The sequence below is a fragment of the Emydura macquarii genome, unplaced genomic scaffold (assembly GCF_026122565.2).
Source record: "Emydura macquarii macquarii isolate MOO-44397 ecotype Brisbane River unplaced genomic scaffold, CSIRO-AGI_Emac_v2 contig_1876, whole genome shotgun sequence".
NCBI classification, from domain to species: domain Eukaryota; kingdom Metazoa; phylum Chordata; order Testudines; family Chelidae; genus Emydura; species Emydura macquarii.
This window is the reverse complement of record NW_027132013.1, coordinates 21,403,388-21,430,768: the sequence shown is the minus strand read 5'-3', so window position 1 is coordinate 21,430,768 and position 27,381 is coordinate 21,403,388. Positions and strand designations below refer to the sequence as shown.

At 42.8% G+C, this 27,381-nt stretch overlaps 1 protein-coding gene across 1 annotated transcript in view; it reads right to left on the bottom strand.

Moving 5' to 3' along the window:
- TTBK2 (tau tubulin kinase 2) overlaps positions 1-27,381 on the bottom strand; it is a 214,924-nt gene that overhangs the window by 24,144 nt on the left and 163,399 nt on the right. The window contains exon 13 of the mRNA XM_067557906.1: positions 26,584-27,181. Coding sequence (XP_067414007.1) covers positions 26,584-27,181 — 598 coding nt within the window. The remainder of the gene's footprint in view (positions 1-26,583; positions 27,182-27,381) is intronic.

The following is a 27,381-nucleotide window of genomic DNA, read 5'->3' as shown; positions in this document are numbered from 1 at the left end:
AACTGAACCATCAGATGGTAACGATTTTTGGCTACCAAAGTAGACCAGTAATCTAGAGTTGAAAGCCTCCATATATCATTTCACTTCCTGGCCCAGACTTCCCCCTACCTATAATAATGGATTTATGATGCAAACTGTACCACACGACAGTTGTTTTGGAAGTGATTGGGGACTGGCATTAATAAGAACGGTAAACAGAAAAACTCATAATAATGGGGATAAATAGGATGGCTAGATGTGCCGGTGTGAAATTTTGCTCCCTCAGATACTGAGGTCTTGGAAGTACTGTGGGTTTAAGGAACTATAAATATCAGAGAAAAAATAAAACTGATAATTGTACATAGTGCTTATTTTTCTTTTTTTAACTCTACCACTGGGCACACATACATTTCCTCCTATATTTGGCTTGTCCTTCCATGCAGAAGACTAGTGATGGCTGTATATTAAGTGCTATTATTATTGCTATTTACTGCACTAATCTTCACTCTGACCTTGTGCTGCCATCAGAGAAAGCCAAGAGGGGGAATGGACCAGAGGAAGTTGTCACTGAAAATGGATGCTTTCCCTGAAGGTAGTACAGTACTTATAAAAAATTAATAGGTTCACATTAACTGCCTTGTTGCCCTTAATTGTTTCTTCATTAATTTACAACTTGGAAAGCCTCTATCCTGGCACAGCTAACTTACCATGCTATAATTCTTGATTTTTAATTGCACCAAAGACAGATGAGATAAAAGTGCCTGAAGAGATTCTCTATTCTCCAGAATTAAAAAATACAAAAACAACCAATCCTGCAGCACTACATTTCAACATGCCAAACAGTTGCATGTATCAATTGGACATATTAGACAAGCAAAAGAACTTTCTAAAGACCTATCTGCACAAAAGGAAAGTTTGTTGGCCAGAACTGTTTATAGGACACCATCAATTTGAAATCCACTTAGTTAAAAAAATAAGGTAATTGCAGGTATTATGTGTGTCTTTGGGTCTCCCTGCAAATGTCTGTGATTTTACATTCACATTTTCCTATTCTGAGAATTTTTCTCTCTCCTCCATTGCTGTGTGAAAAATGCACACAAACAGGGGAAAAAGGACTGTCAGGAGAAACAAAGAAACTTTTATTACACTAATGGCCAGATTTTCAAAAGTGCCCAGCAGCAACCACTAAGGAGAGTTGCTTCATGCTGAGCTCTTTTGAAAATCTGTCCATAAGTGTAGTGAAATGCACATAGTAAAGAAATAGAGACATCTTTTTCCCCTTCTTAATTTCTTTCATTTATGTTTAGCAAGGTTTGATAATGCAGTTGTAACAAGGCTCTCAGAGAAAAACATTTTTACCTTTAATGGTCAGGGAAACAGTGATAGATCACTGCTAGCAACAAATGAGTTAAAACCATGGTTTTAGCTGTCATAGTTCTAATTCTAATTGTGACAAGGACTTTAAGGGGACACTGACAACAATTTAAAAACAAAGATCATTTTAAAATATGCATTCTAATTAGAGATATACCTGGAGAAAACTGTTTTTTGATTGTTTGTTTTTGAGGGGGAGGAAGGGCTGTTAAATGTAGGAACCAGTGTTGGTCTCTGTCTCCTCTTGTTGCAGAATGATATAATCAGGAGATATGGTTTGCACTATGTAAAACATCGCAAATTTAGTCTGGGGAAAATGACAAAATTTCATAACAGTCACATGCAAACCTGGATGATAAAAAACCTGTACCAAGTCTGAAGAAAATTACAAATATAAAGGACTGTGTAACTTTTTCTCACCATCCTTTGCACCCATCAAGAGATCTTAACTTGTTCTTCTAGAGGTCTCTGAATCACCAGTGAGATGTTTACAGAATAAGGGCAAATTTCTCTTCTCATATCTGCACTGTGTTTCTCAACATTTATATGAATAATACATAATGGCTTGTGATTCTGTAGGACTTTCCCAGGAGGATCTCAAAGTACTCTGTAACATCAACAAACTAATTCCCAATACATATCTGTCCCTGCAAGATAGGTATTATCCTCCTTATTTTATAGCTGGGAAAACTGAGGCACAGAAAAATAAAAGCTTATTTTTTACGAAGTGCCCACTAATTCTGAGTGCCCAACTGGAGGCACCCAGGGCGTGATTTGCAGATACACTGAACATCCACTTCAAACTGACTTCAATGGGAGCAGTGGGTGATCAGCAATACCTTTGAAAATCAGACTCCTTTATAATGCGTCTCAAGTTGGGAACCCAGAAATGGAGGTGTGACAGAGCAAGGTATGTCTGTATCAAATTATGAGCTCCATTTTGCACTAGGTGTTGAACACTAGGCTAAACCTGCCATGCCCAGGAAAGGCATTTGCCACCTCGTTGAAGGACTATCACTAAGATTAAACTGAGGCCATTGACTTTGTTTCTCAACTGCTGGCCCGTCCTCATGGAACAATATATTTCCTGCCCAGAAGCCTGCAGGGGTGGCAAGCATGACAGGAGGGGACTAGAACTTCCCAGTGGAGCACAATGCAAAGACACAGAGACCCTACTTAGCAGCAGGGTTCTTCTCTATGCTGAGAGGGGCAACCATTGCTACACATAAGAAAGACTCGCAGGAGTATGAGAGCAGGCAGGACTCTGCCCAGTCTGAAATGCTGACAAACTTTGAACTGGCAGGAAGGATGGGATCAGGAGGGGCTGTCTCAGGACTTTTACTGTTTTCAGATATCTGTAATTCTTGACTGCTTGAAGAGTAAACTGACTGTGGTTAAGAAACTCCTTTGCTAAGCCAATGTTCCTTGCTTTCCTGTGATATTTTCCCTGATGGGGTTAAAACAGAAGCACAGGGTGTCCACAACCTATGTGGACCTCTTGGGCAGAGACTGGTTTTGGAGTCTAGGGCAACTGGATGACAGCATCCCACATCCCAAGGATGGGTGTCAGATAAGACGTCTTGAGCTTGGGAGTTTACCTTATGGTCTCTGAGCTAGAAACAGTGACTAGACTCTACCTAGACTCAAGGGGCTTGGAAGTACATGTAACAAGCTGCATACATCCATTGGATATTTTCCACTTTAATATTACAAACATAAATGTAACTCAAATGTTGACGACATCCTTTAATATTTGAAAATTCTGAATGCTCCCCACTACATGAACACAACAGTCCTTTTTCAGGCCAAAGAAAATAACATTTCCCTATGCCTTCCATGATTCACCAGTTATGGAAACAGCTGCAGTGTTTGCTGCTGGCAAGGGTCTGAATAGAAATCTGCCCCGATTCTAACTATCCCTGACCTGGCCAGGCAACACAAGGAAATTGTGCTAATCAGTACCGTGATCCCACTGCCTGGATTCAAGATGTGGTCAAGGAGTCTCTCATTCTTTCTGCCAGTTCTAGTGCTTCTAGGCTTCTCCCTTATGCTGCAAGCTGAACAAAACAGGAAGGCAGAAAGCCTCTAATTCCCTTCCACCACCTGCATGACCACATATGTATAGCATAGGAGAGAGCACTTCCATCCAAAATGTGGATGAAGGTGAGAGCCTATCCCCCCACCCCACTAGCAATCAATGTATAGAGGAGGGGGGGCTAGCAATGCCTTCCATCTAATGCAACAATTAAACTGTGGAGGGTGGGTTACAGCCCCATAATCCTCACCCAGCAGTAAAGAAGAGAGGAAAATCCTTTTGCCTGATTTCAAGGATTAGCTGTATCATTGTTTATTCTGCAGTACACCAGACCTATATTCTACAGCATGGTTCCATGATTTCTCCAATTCATTAGTTACGAATCCTATAATATAATTTAAATTACAAAGCAGGAAATGTATGGAAATACAGTCAACACCAAATAGTTATATAGAATCCTTTTTATCTTCATTTTTAATATTTAATTGAAGGAAAACAGCTGATATTTAATGTGTTTCTATGTCTTTCATGTTGCTGCAGAAAACAGAGTTACTTACCAATAACTGTTGTTCTTCGAGATGTGTTGCTCATATCCATTCCAATATAGGTGAGTGCACACCACCATGCACTGGTTCCCGGAACTTTTTTCCCCTTAGCAAGCCCCATAGGGTTGGCTTAGGCGCCCCTGGAGTGCCGCACTCATGCCGCAGTAATATGAGGCGCCACTGACCCTGCGGGCCCTCAGTACCTTCTTTCTGCTGACTCCGACAGCGGGGATGGAGGGTGGGTGTGGAATAGATATGAGCAACACATCTCGAAGAACAACAGTTACTGGTAAGTAACCCTGTTTTCTACTTCGAGTGATTGCTCATATCCATTCCAATATAGGTGATTAAATAGCCATACCTTGGAGGTGGGTAAGAGTCATCGGCGAGCTGCTCTCATCAGTACGGCCCTGCCGAAGCCCGCATTCTCTCTCACCTGCTGCACAATGGTGTAGTGGGACATGAAGGTGTGGACCGATGACCAGGTAGCTGCTTTGCAGATATCCTGCAGGGGCACTCTTTCCAGGAAGGCCGCCGCCGAGGCCTGGGCTCTGGTTGAGTGCGCTGAAACAACTCCTGGAAGCGGTACCTTTACCTGCTTGTAGCAGGACCTAATGCAGGCAGTGATCCAGGCGGAGATGCGCTAGGTGGAGACAGGTGAGCCCTTCATCCAGTCCGCCACTGCCATGAACAACTGTGTCGACTTCCGGAACGGCCGCATCCGCTCGATGTAGTAGGCAAGGGCTCGTCTCACATCCAGTGAGTGCCATCTCTGCTCCTCCTTGGACCCATGCGGTTTAGGAAAGAACGTGGGGAGGAAGATATCCTGGCTATAATGAAACTGGGACACCACCTTAGGCAGGAAGGCCGGGTGGGGTCTCAGCCACACCTTGTCTTTATAAAAGATGGTGTAGGGGGGTTCCAAGGTTAAAGCTCTTATCTCAGAGACCCTCCTAGCTGATGTAATGGCCAACAGGAAGACTATCTTCCACGAGAGGATGAGCAGTGGGCATGTAGCCATGGGCTCGAAGGGGGGTCCTGTCAGTGTGGCGAGGACCAGGTTCAAGTCCCAGGGAGGCACCGGGACACGGACCTGTAGGTATAGCCTCTCCACCCCTTTGAGGAACCTGACTGACACGGGATGGGAAAATAATGATTCTCCCTTCCATCGGCTGGTGGAAGACCGAGATGACCGCCAGGTGCACCTTTAGGGAGGCCAGCTCTAAACCCTGGAGCTTCAGGTGGAGCAGGTACTCAAAAATCGCCTGTATGGGCGAGAAGCTCGGTGGGATGCCCCGGGACTCTGCCCAACAGGTAAACCGTTTCCACTTGGCCCGGTACATCACCTGAGTGGAGGGTTTCCTACTGCCCAGTAGAACCTGTTGGACTTGCGCCGAGCAGGCTCTCTCTCCCTCCGTCAGCCACAGAGTCTCCATGCCGTCAGGTGGAGGGAGTCCAGGTCTGGGTGCAGCAAGCGACCCTGGTCCTGGGAGAGCAGGTCGTAACGCCTCGGGAGCAGCACTGGTGGGGCGATGGACAGGTCCAGCAACATGCTGAACCAGTGCTATCTTGGCCCAGCATGGGCGATCAATATGACATCCGCTTTGTCCCTCTTGATCTTTCAAGAAGACTTTGGGCGGCAGCAGAATGGGGGGAAACGCATACATCAGGGTCCCCATCCAATCTATGAGGAACGCGTCGGAAATGGAGCCCAGTTCGCAACCCTGGAGCGAGCAGAACCTCGGACACTTCTTGTTCCAGGATGATGCGAACAGGTCCAGTTGGGGAACTCCCCACTTACGGAAGATAAAATTTATCACCTCTGGGTGTAGCGTTGTCCGTGAGGACCTGCACCATCCTGCCCCTCAGGAATCTGAGGAATACCTTGCAGGCCAGACGGACTGCCCTGAGCTCCCGGATGTTGATATGGAGGCTCCTCTCCTCCTCCGACCAGAGCCCCTGGGTGCTCAGGTTGCTGCTGATGTGGGCCCCCCACCCCACAACCGAAGCGTCCGTGATGAGGGTGACCGATGGGGCCAAGTCTCAGAACGGGACCCCCCTCAGTACATCCCCGGGAGTCCTCCACCAGTTCAGGGAGGTCAGGACCTGTGTGGAAACCGTGACCATTCTATTCAGGGAGTGCCTGGCTGGTGCATATACTGAGGCTAACCATGCCTTGAGAGGCCTTAGCTTGAGGCGAACCAACCTCACCACATACGTACAGGCCGCCATGTGTCCCAACAGCTGCAGGCAGTGCCTGGCTGTCGTCGCGGGGGACCTGTGAAGATGATCGATTATGGCGACCATCGCCTTGAAGCGAGGCTGTGGGAGGAAGGCTCTGGCCTGAGTGGCATCCAGGGTGGCCCCAATAAAGTCTATGCGCTGCACCAGGGTGAGGGTGGACTTCTGCTCGTTGATGAGCAGCCCCAGTCTGGTGCATGTGGCACAGGTGAGCTCCAGGTTGTTCCTCACGTGGGCCCTGGACCTGCCCCGGATCAGCCAGTTGTCCAGGCAGGGGAAGATCTGTATCCCTCTGCGGCGTAGGTGGGCCGCCACCACTGCCATGCATTTTGTGAAAACCTTGGGGGCAGATGAGAGGCCAAAGGGCAGGGCCAAGAATTGGTAGTGGCAACCAGCTACCATAAATTGGAGGAAGCGCCTGTGTCTGGGAAGGATGTAGATATGAAAATATGCATCCTTTAGGTCAAGGGCGGCGTACCAGTCCCCTGGATCCAGTGCGGGAATGATGGAGGCTAGGGAAACCATACGTAACCTGAGACGTCTGATGAACTTGTTCAGATGGTGAAGATCTAATATCAGTCTCAGGCCCCCCTTTGCCTTGGGAATGAGGTAATACCTGGAGTAGAATCCCCTCCCTATTTCCTGTGGAGGGACTGCTTCTACAGCCCCAAAGAGGAGGGGGGAACTCACCTCCTGCAACAGGAGTTGCTCATGAGAGGGGTCCCTGAAGCGGGACGGGGTGGGGGGGGGGGGAGTTCGGGGGAAAGGCTGTAAGCTGAAGGCGTAGCCCTTGAGAAGTACACCGAGGACCCAATGGTCTGATGTAATCTTTAGCCACTCTGTGTAGTAGGGCCTGAGCCTTTCTGAAAACGGCAGGGGCGGATCCAGGAGAGGGGTATTGGTGCCACCCTCGGGTGCACCATCAGAACTGCCGCTTGTTATTGTTGGGCCCCTTGGTTGGACCCTGTTGGGAGGCCGCAGATGACCCCGACCGGTCGCGGCGGCCAAAGCCCCTTTATCTGTCGCGGCCCCTCTGGGGCTGGGAGGGCCTGGGCAGCGGCCAGAGGGGCGGCTGGGTCTGGCGCTGTGGCTGAGGCCGAGACTGGTGCCTCGAGGCCTGCAGCGTGTACAGCCCCAAAGATCTGAGGGTGGCCCTAGAGTCCTTCAGGGCGTGCAGTTTCTCATCAGTCCTATCCGAAAAGAGGCCTGCCCCATCAAAGGGCAGGTCCTGGATAGACTGTTGGACCTCTTGTGATAACCCAGAGGACTGCAGCCACGAATACGTCCACATGGCAATAGCCGAAGCCATGCCTCTGCTGGTGGTGTCCGCAGCGTCGCTGACAGTCTGTAAGGCACCCTCCTCTAGGATCGTCGTAAAGTCCACCACCTGGTCTTGGGAGAGCCCCTCTGTGAACCGCCACATGGACGTCCAGAGGTTCAGGTTATAGCGGCTGAGGAGCCCATGGTGGTTAGCGATCCTCAACTGCAGGGCCCGGTAGAATAGAGCTTGCGTCCGAACAGGTCCAGTTTTTTATCATCTTTATTCTTGGGTGTGTTGCCCAGGCCGCCCTGTCTGTCCCGCTGGTTGGCCGCGTCAACCACTAGGGTCCCAGGGGCTGGGTGAGTGTATAGGAACTCAAACTCCTCTGATGGTACATAGTACTTTTTCTCGGCACCCTTGGATGTGGGGGCAACTGAGGAAGGGGTTTTCCAGAGAGCCTTGGCCAGCTTCAGGACTCTCTCGTGCACAGGCAGGGCCACTCTGGACAGCCCTGCTGACCCAGCCACCCCAAAGAGGGAGTCCTCCTCCTCAGAGAGTTCCTTTAGTTCCAGATTGAGGTTGCTAGCCACCCTCTTTAGGAACTCCTGGTGGGCTCTAAAATCTGGCAGGGGTGCCCTATGGTCCCTGGCGGTCGCCTCATCAGGGGAGGAGGAGGAGGATTGTGGGAGGGACACTCCTCAGGGTCCGATTCCTCCTCCAAGGAATGGCCCTTGTCTGGTTGGCTTGGTGGGGGGGATGCCAGTTGAGCCACTGACGACGGGACAGAGACGGTGCCGTCCCATCTGTGTCCCCCAAAACCTCCAGTATGGCCATTGCCACAGTCCCTGTGGCCACGCTGGTGCCGGCATCGGTGCCATCTACGGCACTTCCGGGTGGTGCGTGCAGGACCCCGAGCTGCTGGAGCAGTGCCGATGGTGTTTGTGGCTTCTGCCTGCCTTCGTCGAGGACCTACTTCGCGATGACGTCGAAGAAGACGAGGAGCGCTGGTGCCGTTGCGTATGGTGCCGGCGGGGAGGCGAGAGGCTCGAGGAGCTGGAGTACGACCTCCGTCTCGGCGCCGATGTTTTGCGGCAACGCTTCCCTTTGGGGACCGGGAGTGGTGCCGGCCATGCCTCCGCGGTGCCGATTCCGACTCCAATGAGCGTGAGCGGTAGCGCAGTACCGATGTCTGCACCGCCAGTGTCGAGTCCTCTGGCTATGGTCCGGGGATCGGGACCGGTGCCGTGCATGTCTCCGAGCCTCTGTCGGTGCCATTTCCTCCAGCACCGGGATCTGCACTGGACTGCGGGCCGGGGATCAAGACCAATGCCGTGGCGATGGACTCGGTGCCGGGGTGCGGGAGCAGAAGCTGTGCACCTTGCGCGAAGCGGAACTGTAGCACCGTCGCCTCGAGTGCGAACCCTCCGGTGTCTTGGACTGCCTTTGGTGCCGCAGTGCGGAGGAGCTCGATGACCCAGAGTCAGAGGTGTGACTGCTGTCTTGACCACCCACCGGGGCCACCCAGCGTGGGTTTACCCCAAGATGCCGATCCCTGCACCCTCGGCCGAGGGGAGGCGTGGGCATGGCCATGAGGGTGTGTGCCGCAGCAAACACCTCCGGCGTCGACGGCCCTTGCAGGGGCGCTCCCACACTCCCAGAAGTCGGGGGAGGCTCCCTGTGTGGAGATGCAGGTGCCGGAGTAATCTCAATGGCCCGTGGCTGGTGCATCTCCTGACTCCCCCAGGCCGGGCAGGCGGTGCGGGGGAGTCATGGCGTTCGGTGCCCTGGCGCTTCTTCCTCTTTGGCACCGGAGACTGGCGACGGGTTGACACTGGTGCTGGTGGAGTGCTCCGCACCGAGGAGATGCTCGGTGCCGCAGGAAAATGCGCCAGTTCGGAGTCCGGGCGGAGTGCGGACTCCATCAGGATAGCCTTCAAGCACGCGTCTCATTCTTTTTGTGTGCGCGGCTTGAAGGCCTTGCAGATCCTGCACTTATCCTTTCTATGCTGTTTTCCCAGACAGCGGAGGCAGCGATCATGAAGGTCGCTCACGGGAAAGGATTTGCCGCAAGTGACGCAGGATTTAAACCCGGTTGTGCCAGGCATGGCCCAACCTTAAGCCCCTAAGGGCTTCTTATCTAATCTAACTCTAACTACTATACTTAACACTAACAACTATACTTAACAACTACTTAACGCTAATTAAACAACTACAACAACGAGACAGAGTTCATACGGGGAGGCTACTTACTAGAGAGCAAGAGGCAGATGTTCCAGCAACCATCACGGGCGGAAAGAAGGAACTGAGGGCCTATAGGGTCAGCGGCGCCTCATATACTGCGGCATGAGCGTGGCACTCCAGGGGGCGCCTAAGCCGACCCTACGGGGCTTGCTAAGGGGAAAAAAGTTCTGAGAATCAGTGCACGGTGGCGCGCACTCACCTATATTGGAATGGATATGAGCAATCACTCTAAGTAGAACTTTCAGCTTGCCACAAAAATCTAATTCCACTGCACCATGGAAATCAGAAGACATTACATAGAAATCAGAAGTATTTAGGTCCAGTGAGCCATAAAGTAAATGGGGCCCTGCTCACTGGAAAGAACTAAGTCACTATGCATATGTAGTGTCCACTGCAACTGAATAAAGCTAAACTCTCACTAAATCAGCAATTTCAAATAATCCTTGTTGGAAAAGGAATATACAAAACAATCTGTTGGATACTCTGGTAGCCAGTAAAGATCTACAAGAGTCAGCCTATCATTTTGAATAACGTGAACAGTTTGGTACCTGCACCTGCAATACTTTACATCTGAGATGGAAAAAACTGAAGCTAAACTGTGCACATAAATCTAAGAAAAGTAGGCCACTCTGCATCCTGAGATACAAAGTAACTCTAAGAAACATTAAAGCGTAACTTTTAATGAGTTTATTTCTCTGACATTTTAATCTCCTAGTAAATACAGTTCAACCATTATGATGAACGGGATATTCTGGCATCCCATATAATTTACAATATCAAGCATCTGGAAGCTGTCACTTCCTAATTTGCAGCACATTTGCCCATTTCCAAACAGCTGGGGTTCAGCTGGGAAGAGGGGCTAGCATTCAATATGAAGATGAAAAACAGCTTGGTGTTGGAGAGAAAACACTGATTCCTGGATTAGCTGACAAAATTCTGACATAAATATGCCTACAGCACTTTTTTGTCTTGTTATCACCAGCCACCCATCCTATTAAACTACTGAGAAAAGCCAATAATTAAAAAAATCAATATATTTGTGCATGCTTTATAGAAAAAATAAACATTACATACAGCTATATGATATTTATAATAATAAATATGTAGGAAACAGAAGACAATGTGGAAATTCTTTTTACAGTCTAGATTAAACATGGTATAATGGTGAATGATGAGATGTTTGGATCTTTGTGTAATCAATGTTATGTCACACTGCTTTAATAGTCAGTGCAAGCTGAAGCTGCTTAGCAAATCTCAAATAACATTGTTGTGACCACAACACAAAGACACAAAGTATAATTATGAGACACAAAGTATAATTCTGAACTCTAATCTCTTTCTTACTGGAAAGAAGGTGGAAAATTTAGATATAGCATAGAACAATGAGGACACAAGTTTCCCTATTAACATTGCCATTAGCAGTTCTCATTGATTGTTCCCAATATTATTTTATCCACTGGAAGCAATGGAATTTTTTAGATTGTTAAGTGTTACAGACTCTCAAAGAAAGCACAGTAGTGGTTTCTGATCCTACTTTTCTCCACTGAAAGCCTTCCAGGCGGGCCAAATTGTGTATTCCTCCTCCACAATTCATCAGATGTTCCTAAATGATCTTCACAAATGGAGTTTTTTACCATATTTTTAAACCAAGAATCCACTTTCTAGATTTATGCTCCCATCTTTTCCCATTGAAAATCCCTTGGAGGGACCTGAATCTATCCTCACTAGTAACAGCAGACCTACAAGAGCCCCTGATCATGACTTCCCAAACAACAGATCCTTAAGTGATCCTGCCTTTATCTTCTCCAGAAAAAACACCCACTAGGTGTTTCTAACCGTCCTGTCCTCTGAAAGACTAGCAAGTATTTCTGACTCTATTTTTACCTCTTTAGCTGGTGCTAACTTATCTTTCACAGGAAATGTTTCTGACTCTGTTCTTTGATGAAATACACTGGGTGCTCCTACAATAGATCTTTTCAATATGCTTTCCCAAGAGATATTGTATAGCAGCATGATTAGCATCTCCATATTACTGGGCTTTGCAAAGCAGCTAAGAACCTTACAACTTAGCAAATGACTGATAAGAGTGGAGTTGCTTTTATGAAGATGAAGACTTATTCACCTGTTGGAGTTGTGCTTTTGAGATGCGAATGACAGGGGGAAACTTGTTGCCACTGGGAATGACAGGAAGTTGCCTACGGCCAGTTGAGCGGGAAGAGGAAGAATGGCTCTCTGCTGATTGACTCCTGGGTAACACAGCCTCTTTCTTAGGGTCCAAGTGGATAGACAGATGGGCTATAGGGTTCAGGGTGCGGAGGATGGGACTTGAAATTCTCAGAGTGGAGAAATGCAGCATGTGAGATGAGTTGAGCTGTGAGAACAACATGGTGGGAAAAAAGTAAGTTTTTCAAATATATTATTTTTAACAATTTATTTTTGACCCACTGCCTGTGTGCCTTTCTTACAGTGACAGAATAATCTCTCTCTCTCAGGCTAAAACCTGGTAATTTAAGAGGTATCTAAAATCTGAAGCCTCCACATTTTTAATCAGTTTAAAAAACATTAACATCACCATAAGAAGTGAGCATCCTTTTTCTCTTTGGCCATCTATTCCCCTAACTTCACTCATCCATTCAGCAAGCATATATACAGGATAGGTATAAACACTAAACAACGAAACTGTTGCAAGATAATGATTGCATGAAATTGTTGATCATGGCACTTGTCTTTGCTACTATATAACACATCCACACAGCAATGTTGTTTTTTGACAGAACTATTTTTGCAGATCCATACACAGCATGCTTTACAGCTGTGGTTGTACCAATGCACAATGGGACTGCTGAAACACCTAATTCATAGGGATAAGCACTGAAGCTACAAGTAGCAACTTCTTGGAAAATTTCCAAATCATGGGATGAAATTAGAGGGACAAACTGAAATGGTGGAGCTATAGCAATTGTGGATTCCTTTTCTGTCTGGATCAGGCCTGAGATAAAGATTTCATCCCAAATGTTGCAACCAACAGGAAAAAACAAACCTTGGAAAGGGCTTGGATGGTTGTGGCGTGTGGAACAGGCAATGTATAGGAACCCAAAGATCAAAGCCTTCCAGCTAACAGTTTTTTGGAACACACCTTTTCACTTCGGGTAGACAAGGCTCCAGTTAAACCTATTGCCCTTGGATGCATAACTCTGAAGCCAATTAAATATTTGCAAGTCCTAATAAGCATTGAAGCAATACTGTTGAATATGTATTGCTAAAAATCATCAGATAAGATATTATTTAACTCCTTTTCTGCAATTACTTTTAGAAAAAATCAGGAAAAGGAGAGAGAGGGAAAAATTTCCTTTAAAGTTTCTTTAATTTGATTTCTTCTGTTGCTGCTATTATTTTAATTCTCATTGGTATTCGGGAATCTTATATGTCTTCCTATTATGACTGGATACTGAGAGTACTGTGAATGTACTGCAGTTTCCAAGGAGAAGGTGTTAACAGCAGCATCACTCCTAGAGCTTCAATACCCATGAAGTACAGCTGCCATTCACTTTAAAAAAAAAGTCATGCCCAACACATGGGAGATGGCTCAGCTCTTCCTGGAAAAGGTCTTTAGCTACCACAGGTTACCCAACAGGCACTGTATTGAACTGGGGTCTCCAGTTCATCTCCTGATTCTGGTGGGAATTTCTGATACTCCTTGGCATCGAGTACCTTACTTTGTCCTTCTATCACCTGTAGACTAATGGGTAAACAAAGAGGGTCAGTCAAATCCTGGAGCAGTTTTTTCGCTGCTTTTTGAGTTACCACCAGCACAACTGGCTTCCCCTGCTGTGCTATGCCAAATTTGCATATAACAAGGCAATCCGTGCTTCAGCCCAGCATAGTTCCTTTTTTGCAAACTATGGCTTTCACTCCTGCTTACACCCAGACTTACCCATGAGTTCCCCAGTACCAGCCTCTGTGGATTTAGCCTCCCACCTACACTGGGTACACTGGGAGCTCAAAGAATACCTGCAGTCTGCCAAAGAAGCCTATAAACACCATACGGACCAAGACCATCAGGCTGTTCCCAATCTGGCCATAGGGGACAAGGTGTGGCTCTCTGCACAGAACCTTACATGAAGTTGCCCATCCGCCAAACTAGACTACCAATATCTGGGGACTTTCAAGATTATAGAACTCATGAACCCAATGGCCTTTAGGTTACAGCTGCCCAAGTCCCTGAAAATCCACCACATCTTTCACATCTCAGTTTTAAAGTCCTAGACTGAGAACCCAGACCCAAATCACTTCAACCCACCACCAAAGCGCCTTAAAGGAGCCATTAAGAAAGCTGTACTGTCAGGAATCAGGTCTGCAGCCAACTCAGCTGTGCTCATTAAGTTGCCTGGTGATTGGGTCTGCTGCAGACCCTGATCCCTTACAAGTGGCAGCTGTCAAAGGGAAACAACTGAAGGACTTAGGGGTGCTACATTGTTTTGTCCATAGGATTTTCCAAATACTTTAGTGATGCTGAAAAGTGCACAAATGATGTCACCATGATAAATATATTGGATATATCAGATCTCTTAAATTTCTTTCTCTCTCTTCCCCATTTTGGAGCAAGATGAAGTAGCTTGGGATAGAAGTATGCAGGACATTACCACTCATAACCAATTTGATATTAAAGCTTCTTGTTTGGTTGGTTTGTGGGTTTCATTTAGGTGCTCAATAGCATTTTAGGTAGATGTTAATATTTTTCCAAAGACATAGCACCTACTCCATATATTAGAATTAAAACTTTTAAGACTGATAGTGACCCTAGTTAAGGCCTGAAGAGAGAATGTTGTTGAGAAAAGAGAAATATTTCTACATTCTGGTCTACTGAACTAGTTAATTCCAAATAAAATATCTATCTATCAGATTCCTTTCCCTTTTTGTTAAAAGGTCACTTAAGTTTAGAATGCATCTCTTTATGTAATTAGCTTGCATTCAGATCCCTTGTCATGAATGTCTCCCATAACATGACTTCTGAAGTAACTAACATAAGAAATTTGGTAGAAAGTCCCATGAATCCTGCATCAAGAAAGGAAAAGGCTGCATGGGAAAGATGGCAATAATCCTTCGGGTCCCTGTCTGACTTCAACATTCCTGAGATATCATCTCAGAGCTCAAAAATCTTTAAGGGAGTTTGAAAACTCTGCTGCTTCTACTCTTATTTGTTAGTCCAGGACCAACATGAAGGGACAGAGGAATATCCTTCACCAAAGTGAAGTATGAAAACATGGGAGACTAGAAGGAGTGATATAAATACTGACATTTGAAAACCTTAACTGGCAGTGAATGTGTAACAGAATTTCTGAAATGACTTTATAGCTATGTCACGTCAGACAACTCATTGTACCTACCTTTTCACTGCAGGATTACAGCCATTTAGATTGTATACTGCTATGAGCTACTAAACCACTCTCTGTTGCTTTGATTTGTGAAGAACGGCCAGTGGGACTAATGAGGTGGCAACCTAGGCTAGGATATCCTGACACCAGTGCTTAATTTGTGCCAGAGCTGAGCTCCAGCACCTCTAGGCTTGGCAATTCATAGCCCCAGCACCTCTGGGGCTTGCCGCATCAGTTATGAAAGCAGAAAAATTGCTTGAGCTCTGACACCTAAATGCTTGAGCTCCATTACCTCTTTCATTACAAATTAAGCACTGCCTGGCACACAAACTGAGGAGCCTGCGAGAAGAAAATAAAATTAGGCATACTTTTTCCTATGAGCTTCCAGGTATTTGGATGGTCTGCTGTCTAAAGCAGGCTGGTGGTACATGTAGACCACTTTGCTGTGTGGCTAAGGAAAGCCAGTGGAAGGTTTGGTAAAATGTCAGACTGGCTAAATCACAATGACATACCCTGAGTCAGAAGAAATGAAGATCTACTGGCAATAATAAGTTGGTGGTATAGGCCACTCTGAGTTGCTGAAGGAAGTCAATGAAGGGTGTGGTATAATAGCAGGCTGGGCTAGGAGGGACACACACATACAGGGAAGCTAATCTACTAGCACAGGTAGGATGGTGGAGTAAGCTAGACATCTCTGCTGCACTCCTGAGAGAAGCCAGTGGAAGGTGTAGTAGAATGCAGGGCTAGGCTCCACTGCATTACTTACACTCTGAGGGAGTTGGAAGCCATGTATATTCAAATATACAGGATCCTCAGGCTGCCCTAAAAGAAAAGATAACAGGTTGCAGCTACTGGTATGTGACTCATTGCACATTCCCAGTGGTTTGTGATAGAAAATTCTCATACTAAAGTTTTCTGTTGTGGAGGGCAGCAAGCCTAAAGCTGCTCTCTCTAATGGAGGCAGAGTAAACTGAGGTCAGAATGCAGTGTTGCAGCAATCCAACAGCATAACTTGGAATTCAGAGGAGGAAGGACGGAAACAAAACCCATGTTGGAAGAGCAAGTCTCAACCATGAGTGATATCCAGATCAGTGGAAGCTTATGTATAAGAAACAATTTCATAGGTTATCAACCAAATGAGCTAAAAATTGGCCGACAGTCCCGACAACTGATGCTGAACATATTTTGTGAGACTGACCAAACACAGAAACATGCAAAATGTCATTTTAGAGATTCACTTTTTTAACCATGTGATAAACTGTAGCTATACGCAGAAAAGTGAATCTATAAAAATTATAGTTTCAGTGCACAGATTTACCCTCTCTCAATGATTTCCAGTTCAAATTTGCTCAATTCGCAGGTAAGGTTAGTAAAAACATCTTTTAATTGCCAGCTTCACAGGAACAATCTGATATCTAAAAATCAAGTGTTCTTTTGCTTCTCTATTATCTCCAGGAACAACATTTTTTATTTGAAGTCATTGGGATTGCAAGGGAGTAACTGAGAAAAAAACTGGCTCTGGAATCAGAACGTAACTGACTGTTTTGTTGATGATTGAGACGGAATAGAATTTAGTTCATTTTCTTTTAGCTATACGGGTTCTGAAGTGTTAATAGGAATAAAAATGTGGGTGTTTTTTCAGTAATTCCAACAGATGTGACTTGAACACACAGGAATCAGATCAGTTGAGAAAGAAAGTGGCATTTTTACATACTTTCCTGGTTATATAATTGCACTATAACCTCTATGATAACTAAGCCAGAGTGAGTTTTTACATTTATATAACATGTCAACAATTTATAGAAAAAAACTCCATGTAATTTAAAAAAATATTTTGGACTGACTTGTAACCAAATGCTCAATGGGTAAACTTTTTCTTCACTGATCAATAAAAAATATGCTCTGATGAACAAAAGGTAAAATTGTATAGCCTGGTTCAATTTGCTACTAATATAGTAACAATAGAATAACAGGTAAACTAAGTCTGAGACAGGATACAGGAGTATCTGAACAGGAGTTTTTGTTGTAACTTATTAACAGATACTTTTTCTCTCTCTGTAGATCTATAAAATGGACAGATATAAATAATAAATCTGACCAACAACTGATTACAATTGACCAACACCCATTAAAACTTCATATATGGGACTTTGTCCACATTATATTTAAAAACAATACTTGATTAAAAAAAGCAAAAAACACTTCAATTAATAAGCTTAAATAGTATAACTTCTTTGTTGTGGGGTGGTTGTATACACTTGGATCTTGGTCTCATGACCCTTACTGCCCAAAGGTATGCAATTCTTCTGGCAGTTTTCACTGGCCCCCACATCTTGTGATATGTTATTACTAATCAGCTCTGGGTTTTTTCCCCCATGTGTGTCTTTCCCACTTCTCTCTCCTACAAAAAGGTTTCTCCTTCCACTTACTTACTCTGCCAATTTTCTATATACACACTTTCTCTCTGTCCTTCCCTCCCCCAGTCATGGCTGTTTCATCACCCTCAATCAATCAGTTTTTCCACAAGAGACAGGGACCAAATTCAGATGCCTGAAACAATCAGAGGGGATGTTCAATGACAAGAAAACAAAAGAGCAATGCTATGGAAATAATGAGCCAGAAATCTGGAGTACAGGTGCAGAAAACACATACCTGCTGTCAATTCTGACACTTCCTACAGTTTTCTACAAGATTATGACTATTATTATTTGAAAAGCAACACAAAAAGGCTACATATTTTTTTCCTAATGGTTTCTGATCTTTCAACTTTGCTACATGGTCTGTACCATGAAACAGGTGTAGGGACAGACAGAGAGTGATTCCTTGTTCACCAAAGCATCTCCTGTTCAGTGTTCTCAGAGCAGAGTTCAGAATCATCTGCAGGAAGGAGGAAACTGAGTTGTTTCAGTATTTACATTAAATCCCCTAGACTCAAACCCATTCCCCCCTATTGCACTACTTCATATTTCTCGATCCATTTTCCCCCTTTTTACAGACAGTTTATTTGGTTCTGTAGTATTATACTGAAATAGTATTCTTTGAGGCAAATTTTGCTCACAGTCACAGGTGTGATATAATAAAATCAGCATAAATAGAAAAAAATTTGGTCCTTTGCCAATTAGTATTTTTTCACGGGGGCACACTATCTAAATTAAATTATAAAACAACATCATCTATAAGTTTCATTTAAGGCTGCTATGATTACACAAACAATTATGTTACCAACCTTATCACTCATTTTACCACACACAAAACTTTTCAATCACTAGCATTCAAATGACCAAACACCCCTGGATTTGCTTAACTATTTTAGGGACCAATTAAACGTCTATTGATGTTAATGCTAGTCTTTTCTTTGACTTTATTGGGAACTGGATAGCTCCCTTAAGTACCTTTTAAACATCATACATTTGGATAACTGAGTACTGGTGCGTATTATTTGCTCTGGAGTATCAAGTTGTGACATAAATAGCTCCTGTTTTAATGTAATAGACATAGTTTTTATCATCTGGCATAAGAGTTATGTTTAGTCTATGTTCATACAGTAGCTTTTGTCTCTAATGATATTAGTCTAATTAGAGATAAATTAAATTATTTTGCTTAGTAAAGCAAGAATGCTAACTGGATGTGCTTACCAACTATGGCACAGGAGAAACCTAGAATGATACAGCTGGTATTCATGTGTTCTTGAGTTGTTAAAGTATATTTCATTTTGTGGATTGCTTATGGTTGTATGAATGAGATACAGTATTAAAGTTTTTTGATACAATTCTGAGGGAAGTTATGAGATAAACAGATAAAGGTTAATTTCTACTTTTTAGTCATTCTGAATATTTTGTTACAGAGGCAGAATTCAAGTTTTCTGAGTTGCAGTGATTAATAATTTTTCTCTTTAATGGTCTATGGGAACACACTGGGTAGTAAGATTTTTGTGAGTCATTTTTTAAACTTTAGCTTGCAATTTCCATATTATTAAATGTTTGAGCTTTCCTACGGATGTGTTTAATTGTATGTCTCATCTTGAATTGCACACTGCAACCTTATTAAAGTTTTTGTTTTTTAATTTCTTATTTTTTAAAAAGTATTTTACAATATATTTTGAATGTTATCAAAAGCTGGGTTAGAGATTAAGTGATAGACACTATATGATTTACAGACACCATAGATGCTACGTATCCTAAGCACCCGTTGTACCTTATTAAACTATTTTATTCTTCAGACCCTTTAGAATCCAAACTATAGGCACTTTACACCTTATATACCATTTTCATCTAGACTTTTAGAGGCCAAAAGTTGTGTAATCTAAAACTGGAGATGACAATCCCATTTGTCAACAAATATACAATGGTATCTCTGATGTTGAAACATAAATAACTTTAAAAGGTAAATTTTATAACGATTAAATCTGTAAAAAAAATGTTATAGCATACATTACAGTGCATTATAGTGCACATAAGAATGAATTTTCAAACTTTTTCAACCAACCAGCATTCATATATCAGTGCCTGAAATATCATGGTGTTATTCTTTTCTATTGTGAAAGTCATTTTTTTAATCTTTGCCATAAACCCAGTTCTAATGCTACTCTTCTTAAAACACACAATTCAGATCACTATCACCTTCTCTTAAAAAGGAGCACTGGTTGCAACCTTAACTATGAAAGTGCTGATCATTACTTCTTAATTATGCAAAGTTGTCCCTATTTTCCCTGGCCTTATTGTTCCCTTTGCCTCTGTAGTTATCTTCCTGTGTTGTGGCTGTGTAATACTGGGATATTCCTTTGTTTCTTCCCTATGGAGCAGAATAATCCTCAACTACAATCGCAACATAAAATGGATGAAAGAGAAACTTTCCCAAGGAAGAGATTCAAATGAATCAGATGAAGCCATTATGAATGAAAGTCATTAGATCTCCTCCACTCTTCCATTTTAGTATAGCATTTTATAATACATATGGGATACACTCTCTCTTTATTCCCAGACACAGCTGTATGTGGATGTAGTCCCAGACACAGCTGTATGTGTCAGTGAACCTAGTTAAGGGGGAATGTAACAGTGGAGACTGAAGATACTGACTAAGGTAGTTTTATTTTAGGAATGGGCTCTTTAGCGCCATAGTGTCTAACCAATACAATCACAGAGTTACAGTTACTATATAAATGTGCCCTGAGACAACATATTTATAATATTCCATCTAGAAATAGAGAGGGCATACAACAAGGCAATTATGGTTCCCTGCGGACAGTGATACAACTACAGAACATGTCTAAGGTTTGCTCAGCAACATACCACAAGGATTCAATAAAACTTTCTTGTACTTCAAAAAGCACCAAACTTGTATGAAAATAAGTCTGTTGATTTACTGCAAAATATTAGTCTATGGCCTACAAATAACAGTTTAGAGATGACCTGAAAGTACTTTTTTTTTTTTTTAAATGAAAATAAGGTCAGTTATCAGGACAGATTCCACTGCCTATTCTAACTACTGATTAAGCCAATAAAAATGAAAAATTTATGGATAAATGCAAGAAGAGGTATTCTCTTAAGGAGCTAAATGGTGGTTTCATGAGCTATGTAGTCACAAGAGTCAAATCCAAAGAATGTGAAGGCTCACAAACAGGTAAGAAGACATGCAACCATCCTTTCTAAAGCCTTTTTACATTAGAGTGTGCAAGGCTGAGGATTCTTGTACTAAAGAAACATATGAAGATATGGTTACCAGATGGAATTTAACAGCACTCCAAGATAGATCAGAGTATTTGAGTGATAAGAAATATTTTAAAAGAAAGGAAAATGTAGACGTTTACTGTAATATAATAAGAAGTCAGAACTCTTATCAGAGATCAACAGGAAAAACCTCTTATTTTAAGGCAGTGTTCTTTGTAATGGAAGTTTTGCTCTCCAGATGAATTTGCAGAACTTCTTGTAGGCTGTATAAATCAGAATTCAGAAAGAGGTCACAATCCAAGCCAGCAAAATGTTTCCCCTTCTATTCCCCTTCCTTTGTTTTGGTTGTTGTGTGCTTTGCTAATACCGTCTGCCCCAGAAGTAGCTGCATTTCAGTGGTGCAGTTATTATTCTTATGTATTATATGAAAGATGCTATATAAGAGTAAAATTCTCTGTTTCTCTCACATTAATTTCAATTGCTTTCTTCCAATTCACTGTTTTCTTATTCTTCTTGCATTTAGGTGTCTGTCATCATCTCTCTATTCTGTTTCTCACTGTCTTTGATTTTATTTCATTCTAGGTGCCCATTTTTCTTTCTCCTGTTCTTCATCCAAACTTCTCTCTTGTTAGTTTAATCCCCGCTGTTTTTTCCACCACATTTGTGATTTGTTTTAATACTTCAGCTGAAGTGGCTAGAAATTAATCTGATTCTGCTTTCCCTATTACTTCTCACAGTAGATAACTTAAATTATAAAGCGCTTCAGCTACTGTGCCAAGATTGGCATTTCAGGTCTCTAGGAGATATCTGATGAGATGAGTAATGTATGATGATGAATGCAAATTTTTCTGGGCTGTCAAAATATTAGATTTAACTATTTTGCAGAAATTTGGGCCCAAAGTAAGGAGGGTTGGCACAGTTTTGTGAGATGTTTTAGTGAAATTACAACATGAAGCTGAATTCTCTACCTTTAACCATGAATTCTCTTTCTTTTTTGGGTTTAAGTTGGATTCTTAATATTACTTAAGATGAGATTAATTCAACCACACAAAAAAAGTTTATGTACTAAAAATGTATCCAAAATGCTTATTCATGGTCCCATTAACTTTAGTGGCAAAGGACTGGGGTCCTAGTCACAGACTTGATCCATCCTAATCGAACTCTAATCTCTCTCAGTACTGCACAGCAGTTACTATCTCCAGTTCTCCTCAGTTTTACCTTCTTCCATTAGATAATATCTAGGGTAGGGGCTCTCACACTTTTTCATAACTTGGACCAAATCTTAATAAAAAGATATTTTAGTGGGCAGGTCATCTACCATTTGCACTATATGTACATATATCAACTAAAGCAACTGCTTACATGGAATAGTTATATTAGGGAAGTGTGTATGCATTTCTAATTGTTTTTAATGTGATAAACGTTTGCCCTTTTGGAAAAACGTTAATCAAACCATTTATTTTTCATCTCATCTCTCCTCCCACCTGTTCTATTCCTCCCTCTTCCCAATAACATTTCTCAACCACTTTATTTCCCTCTCTCCTTGGTCCCTTGGGCATGCTACCCAACTGGGTGGTTTCCTGCTCCCCTGGACATTCTATCAATGACTTCAGACCCTGAAGGCTAGCTCTATTTCTCTCTCTTTAGGTATTTGTATGACCCCCATCATTATCAATCAGTGGTTCTTCCCCTTCTCTTAGGCAGCAATGAACCCTACTGGAGGCAAACTCTTCTTGCTTGTTTCCAACCACTTTAACAGGAAGTCAGGACTCTTTTGCAATAAAAAGCCTATCAATTGTAAAAGCACCTAGAAATAAGGAGGAGGAGCCAGTACCTTGTTACCTACCAGGTATTTGTGGACCACCCTCACTTTGACCCTGATTCAAAGGCTACTGAAAAAAGGGAAGACAATCACTAACTTCAGTGGCCTTTGGGATCAGACCCTTTGAAAGGCACTTTTTGATAATCCTTTTCAAATTGACATTAAGTTACTCAAATCACCTCCACTCCCTTTTATTTCCAGTTTAGTTTCTATTTGCAATTTCATATTGTTTATTCATTGTCAAAGCAGACAAGTTTTCTCCACTCACTTTCCCTGTAAGTTCTCCAGTGCTGTTTAAATTTACCTGTACTTTTCCAGTTCAGGGCATAATCCCACCCCTTTTACCATTCCAGCAAAAGTTTCTTCTTCTACCTATTCCAATTCAAATAGCCATCTCCATTTCCCAATGCAGCTTCACTTTCCTCTCCAGAAATTCATATTGTCCACTACTATTTTCAGTGAATGACAACTCCACTGGAATCAAGTCAGTTTCAATCCCATCTATACTCAGAGTTTAAGCAAGCAAGCCAATATCTGTAAACTAGTACATCTTTATGAAGAAGGTCCATGTAAAACTGCAAACTAAGGATTTTAATAGTTCTTCTGGCGATAAAAGCATCTGAAAATTAGCATTTTGCACAAACATGTTACTATACATTTTCTACTATGGCTATAGTTAAAATATACTACAATTATAGTTGAGCTACAAATCAATGCTATATCTTTCTGAGGTTCTCAACCCACTTTAAAACTGTAATATTTTGTGTTGGCCACATTTCTAATATATGTTTCAAAATTCGTGTGCTCTTTAGCTTAGCAGTGGCTGCCTATTTTAAAGTCTTTTCTGTACATTTAATATTTCTGTAAATTACACAGTTTGCAAAGAATGGTGCCTAAAACTAAATAACCATGTATAAAATATTTCTACTGTCTTTAATTATCCATGAGAACATGGGGGTTATTTGCAAGTTTTTTCCTGAAACATATGGGTAAAATAGATTAAGTAGAACTGCTTAATTGCTTCTCTGAATTTTCCTAAGGTAAAAGGAAAATTTCAGATTCTAGAATTAGTAAGTGATCAAGAGCAACAGAGGACATATATTTTTGTAGCCTTTCTGCAAAAAGAGCTTTAGCTTTTTAAAACTGTGGTATCAAGTAAGAAAGAAGTGAAGCGAGGTTTATTAGAATGTATGAAACCAGAGTTCTTGGATATTTGGGTTTTAACTTTGGAATTGATTTTGGAAAACAGAATACTGCCAACCCCACTGAAAAGAAGTCTCTTTTAAATAATATGTTGCAATTAACTATAATATATGAAAAATGAGGAGTAGAGTGATTAAGACAAATATTTTGAAATATGGGTACCTAAGGTTAGGCACTTAAATAAATGTGGCCTGATTTTCAGAGATACTGTACACATACAGATATCATTGATTTAATTTAGGTGCCTAAATATGGATGTAAATGCATAACTTTAGGCACCCAAGCTTGAGAATACTGACATGTGTGTCCCAGTTGACATAGTGAGTGTCAGAGGCAAGAACTGAAACCACAAGTCCTGAGTCCGTATCCCCTGGTTTAACCAGTAAACCACACTGCCTCTCTGAGTAAGGAAGGGGAGAAATAAAGTCAGAGGGAGCATTACCTGGTGATGGAAACATCTGAGGGGGAAGGAACACTATTGGGAACTGTGCAGGTGAAGGATGCATGAGACTGAAAAGAGAAACATGCCAACGGGAGGAATCTGTTGGGGAATCTGTCCGGCAGAAAAGAGGCAGATGAGAAGCAATTATGGAACTATTTCAGGAGTGGGGACTAGCAGTGGAGTTAAAGAAGCCAGCAAGGAACTGTATCTGGTGCAAAAGGTATCAGGGATCGCAGAAACATAGACACTACAGCAGTCAGTGCATTAGAGGTCCCTCAGACCAACGAACAGTGTTTGAGGCCCAGTGCAATTTGAGTTGCCTGACCACTGTGCTACAGGCCTAGCATAGCTTCGCTTGCTTGCTTGGCTATTCTGACCCCTGTAGCATGACATATTCTGATTAGCAGAGATGAATAGGATTACTGAGTAACCTTGCAGATGTCTCAGTTTCTGCATACCACGGCTCATAACAAGACAAAATATACAACATGTATGCTTGCAGCTGCACATAGATAACGGTGATGGGCACCACAAGTTATCTTTGGAACATCTGGGGGTACACTTTTTTATTGCCAAGGGGTATATTTTTACATCGCCCCTCCTATCACCAGATGTTGTTTTGACGACCCCAATCAGCATGATGAGAATGGAATGTAGTTAAGGGTGAAAACCCAATGTAGGTAATTAGTACATATAATAACAAGTAGGGAGCTAATTAGGTAAAAGTTGTTTATGGAAGGGTATAAGAAGTCACTACTTAGACAAAAGGGCATGCTCCATCAACACCTGACTCCATGGGAGGTGCTGCCAGTTGGACTAGAGGCCACTGACTCCCTGGTGGGAACCCTGAAGAAAGCCGTTCCTGTATACAGCCTTCTGCGTGACTGCTTAGCTCTCCAAGCTTAGTGAGTATGATATATTGTAGTTAATTTTAGGTTTTGTATTCAACTATTATATCTTTAGAAAACCTTGCACATTAAACCTTACTGATCTGCAAATCGGGTGTACTGTGTCTCACTGGTATTCACAGTGATCACTAAGGGTATGTCTATACTGACAGCGGCAAAGTCGCCACCGCCAGATCGATCTTTCTGGATCGACAGTGGTCAGTGTAGACCCACTCAATTGATCAGGAAGTTGACTAAGTAAATCCACCCCCTCAAGTAGCGTAGCACTGAGTCGACGGGAACGCGGTGCCCGTTGGCGCAGTGCAGTGAAGACAGCACGCAGAAGGGAAGCACAGCAGTCGACAGGAGTTACGCAAGCTACTCTGTGTAGCTTGCGTAACTCCCATCGACTGCCGCCAAATCGCCGGGTAAGTGCAGACCAGGGCTAAGTGTCCAGTATCAACAAACAGATTATAGCCAGTCAAACAGGGAAACCAAGAAGTTATTGTTTCAGGGACAGGAAGCAGAGGAAATTCAGAATAAAGGAACTAACTATAGGATGGAGGGAGCAAGGAAATTTGTTTCTTTGGTACAATACTAACTTCTGCCTTTTATACTTCTCTACGGAACATAAAATACTGTTGCATATTATTTTTACACATTTGTTATACTTTCTGTTTATTTACTCATAACAACATATATGTGTGTATATTTCACTAGTTAAAAAGTTTTTTTTAATGTATATTTTTTAATAAAGCCCAGTTCCAAGGGTTATACTTTGCTGAACCAATTCTCACAGAATTTAGACACTCACGTAGCAGATCCTGGGAAATCCTGGGTGCAGAGTCAAGTCCCATAACCCATAATTAGGGACCTACCAAATTCATGGCCATGAAAAATGCATCACAGACCATAAAATCTGCTCTTTTGTGAACTTTTATCCTAAAGTATAGGGTAAAAGGATACAAAAGTGCACAGCCTTTCTCAAACAGGGGTCCCAACCCAAAAGAGGATTGCAAGACTATTGTAGGGAGGGTCACGGTATTGCCACCCTTACTTTTGTGTTGCCTTCAGAGCTCGTAACCGACCAGCAGCCACCCCTCTCCGGCCACCAAGCTCTGAAGACAGTATTGAAGTAAGGGTAGCAATACCACAACCCCCCGACAATAGGTGACCCCCTTTTGGGTTGGGACCCCCCAGTTTGAGAAATGCTGAGTCTTAAGGGCTTTACATGTTTATATTTTGCTATTTTAAGATAAATATTCATGCTTTATTACAATGCTGTAAAAATTAAGATTTAAATATCTGAAACGGTGAAATTGAAGATTTAAAAAATGCTATGACCATGAAATTTACAAAAATAGACCATGAATTTGGTAGGGCCCTACCCATAACCTAAGAATTATTGGAACCCTGCTTAGACTTTAGCCACTGTCTTTTCACTTATTGCCTTATTCTCATATAGTTCTGAATAGAGAATAAAGATATGATTACAACTATGAGTTTTCTTACCAGAGTAAGGGCTCCTTCTGCTTGGGCCTCCATTGGACTCGTAGGTGTGGCTGTAAGAAGCTGGCCAGCAGCTCCAGCCATAAGTTCTAATTTATCTGTAAATTGTTCAGAAGCAGCAGTAGCATGATCAGCAGCTAGATCTAACCCTACACCTAATGCTTCATTCTTGGCATGGATGTTGTTTTCTGCCCAAGTACTCAGTCTCAGCTGCTCCTCTTGGGGGGACTCCTCTAGGACTTGTAGCACCTCTGGCTCCTCATCTGAGGGACTTCCAGTTGTTTTATGCACTAAAGCCCCATTGGTCCTGAAATCCTGCAAGTCCCGTTCCTTATCTACTATCACCCATTCCTTGGAATCAACCTCCTGCCGGCAGGAGCTTAAGTTGACAGCCACAAATCCATTACTAACAATGCCATCAACCTGTTCTGGAGAACTGGCTGAAGCAGGCTTAGAAGCATCAGGGAGATATTCTTCATCATAATGCCAGACATGGTCAGTGCGGGCAGTCACAGCAGGAACAGATTTTTTCTGAGGAAGAGGAGGAGAAGCAACAGCAGTTTCTTTCCCAACATTTGAGTTTTTCTGCATCTTCTGCAAGCTTAGGAGAGAAAGAAATTACATATGAATTAGTTAAGAAAGAAATACACTATCTGAATTTTGCCATTGGAATCAAGCTAAATTCACTTGAGAGTTTACTGCAGTGCTTCCTACCACTTTTTAGAACTAGCCTTCAACAGCTGAAACCTTCAAATAATGGGATGGAAAACAAACCCAAAAATAACCCACAGGGTTAACTTT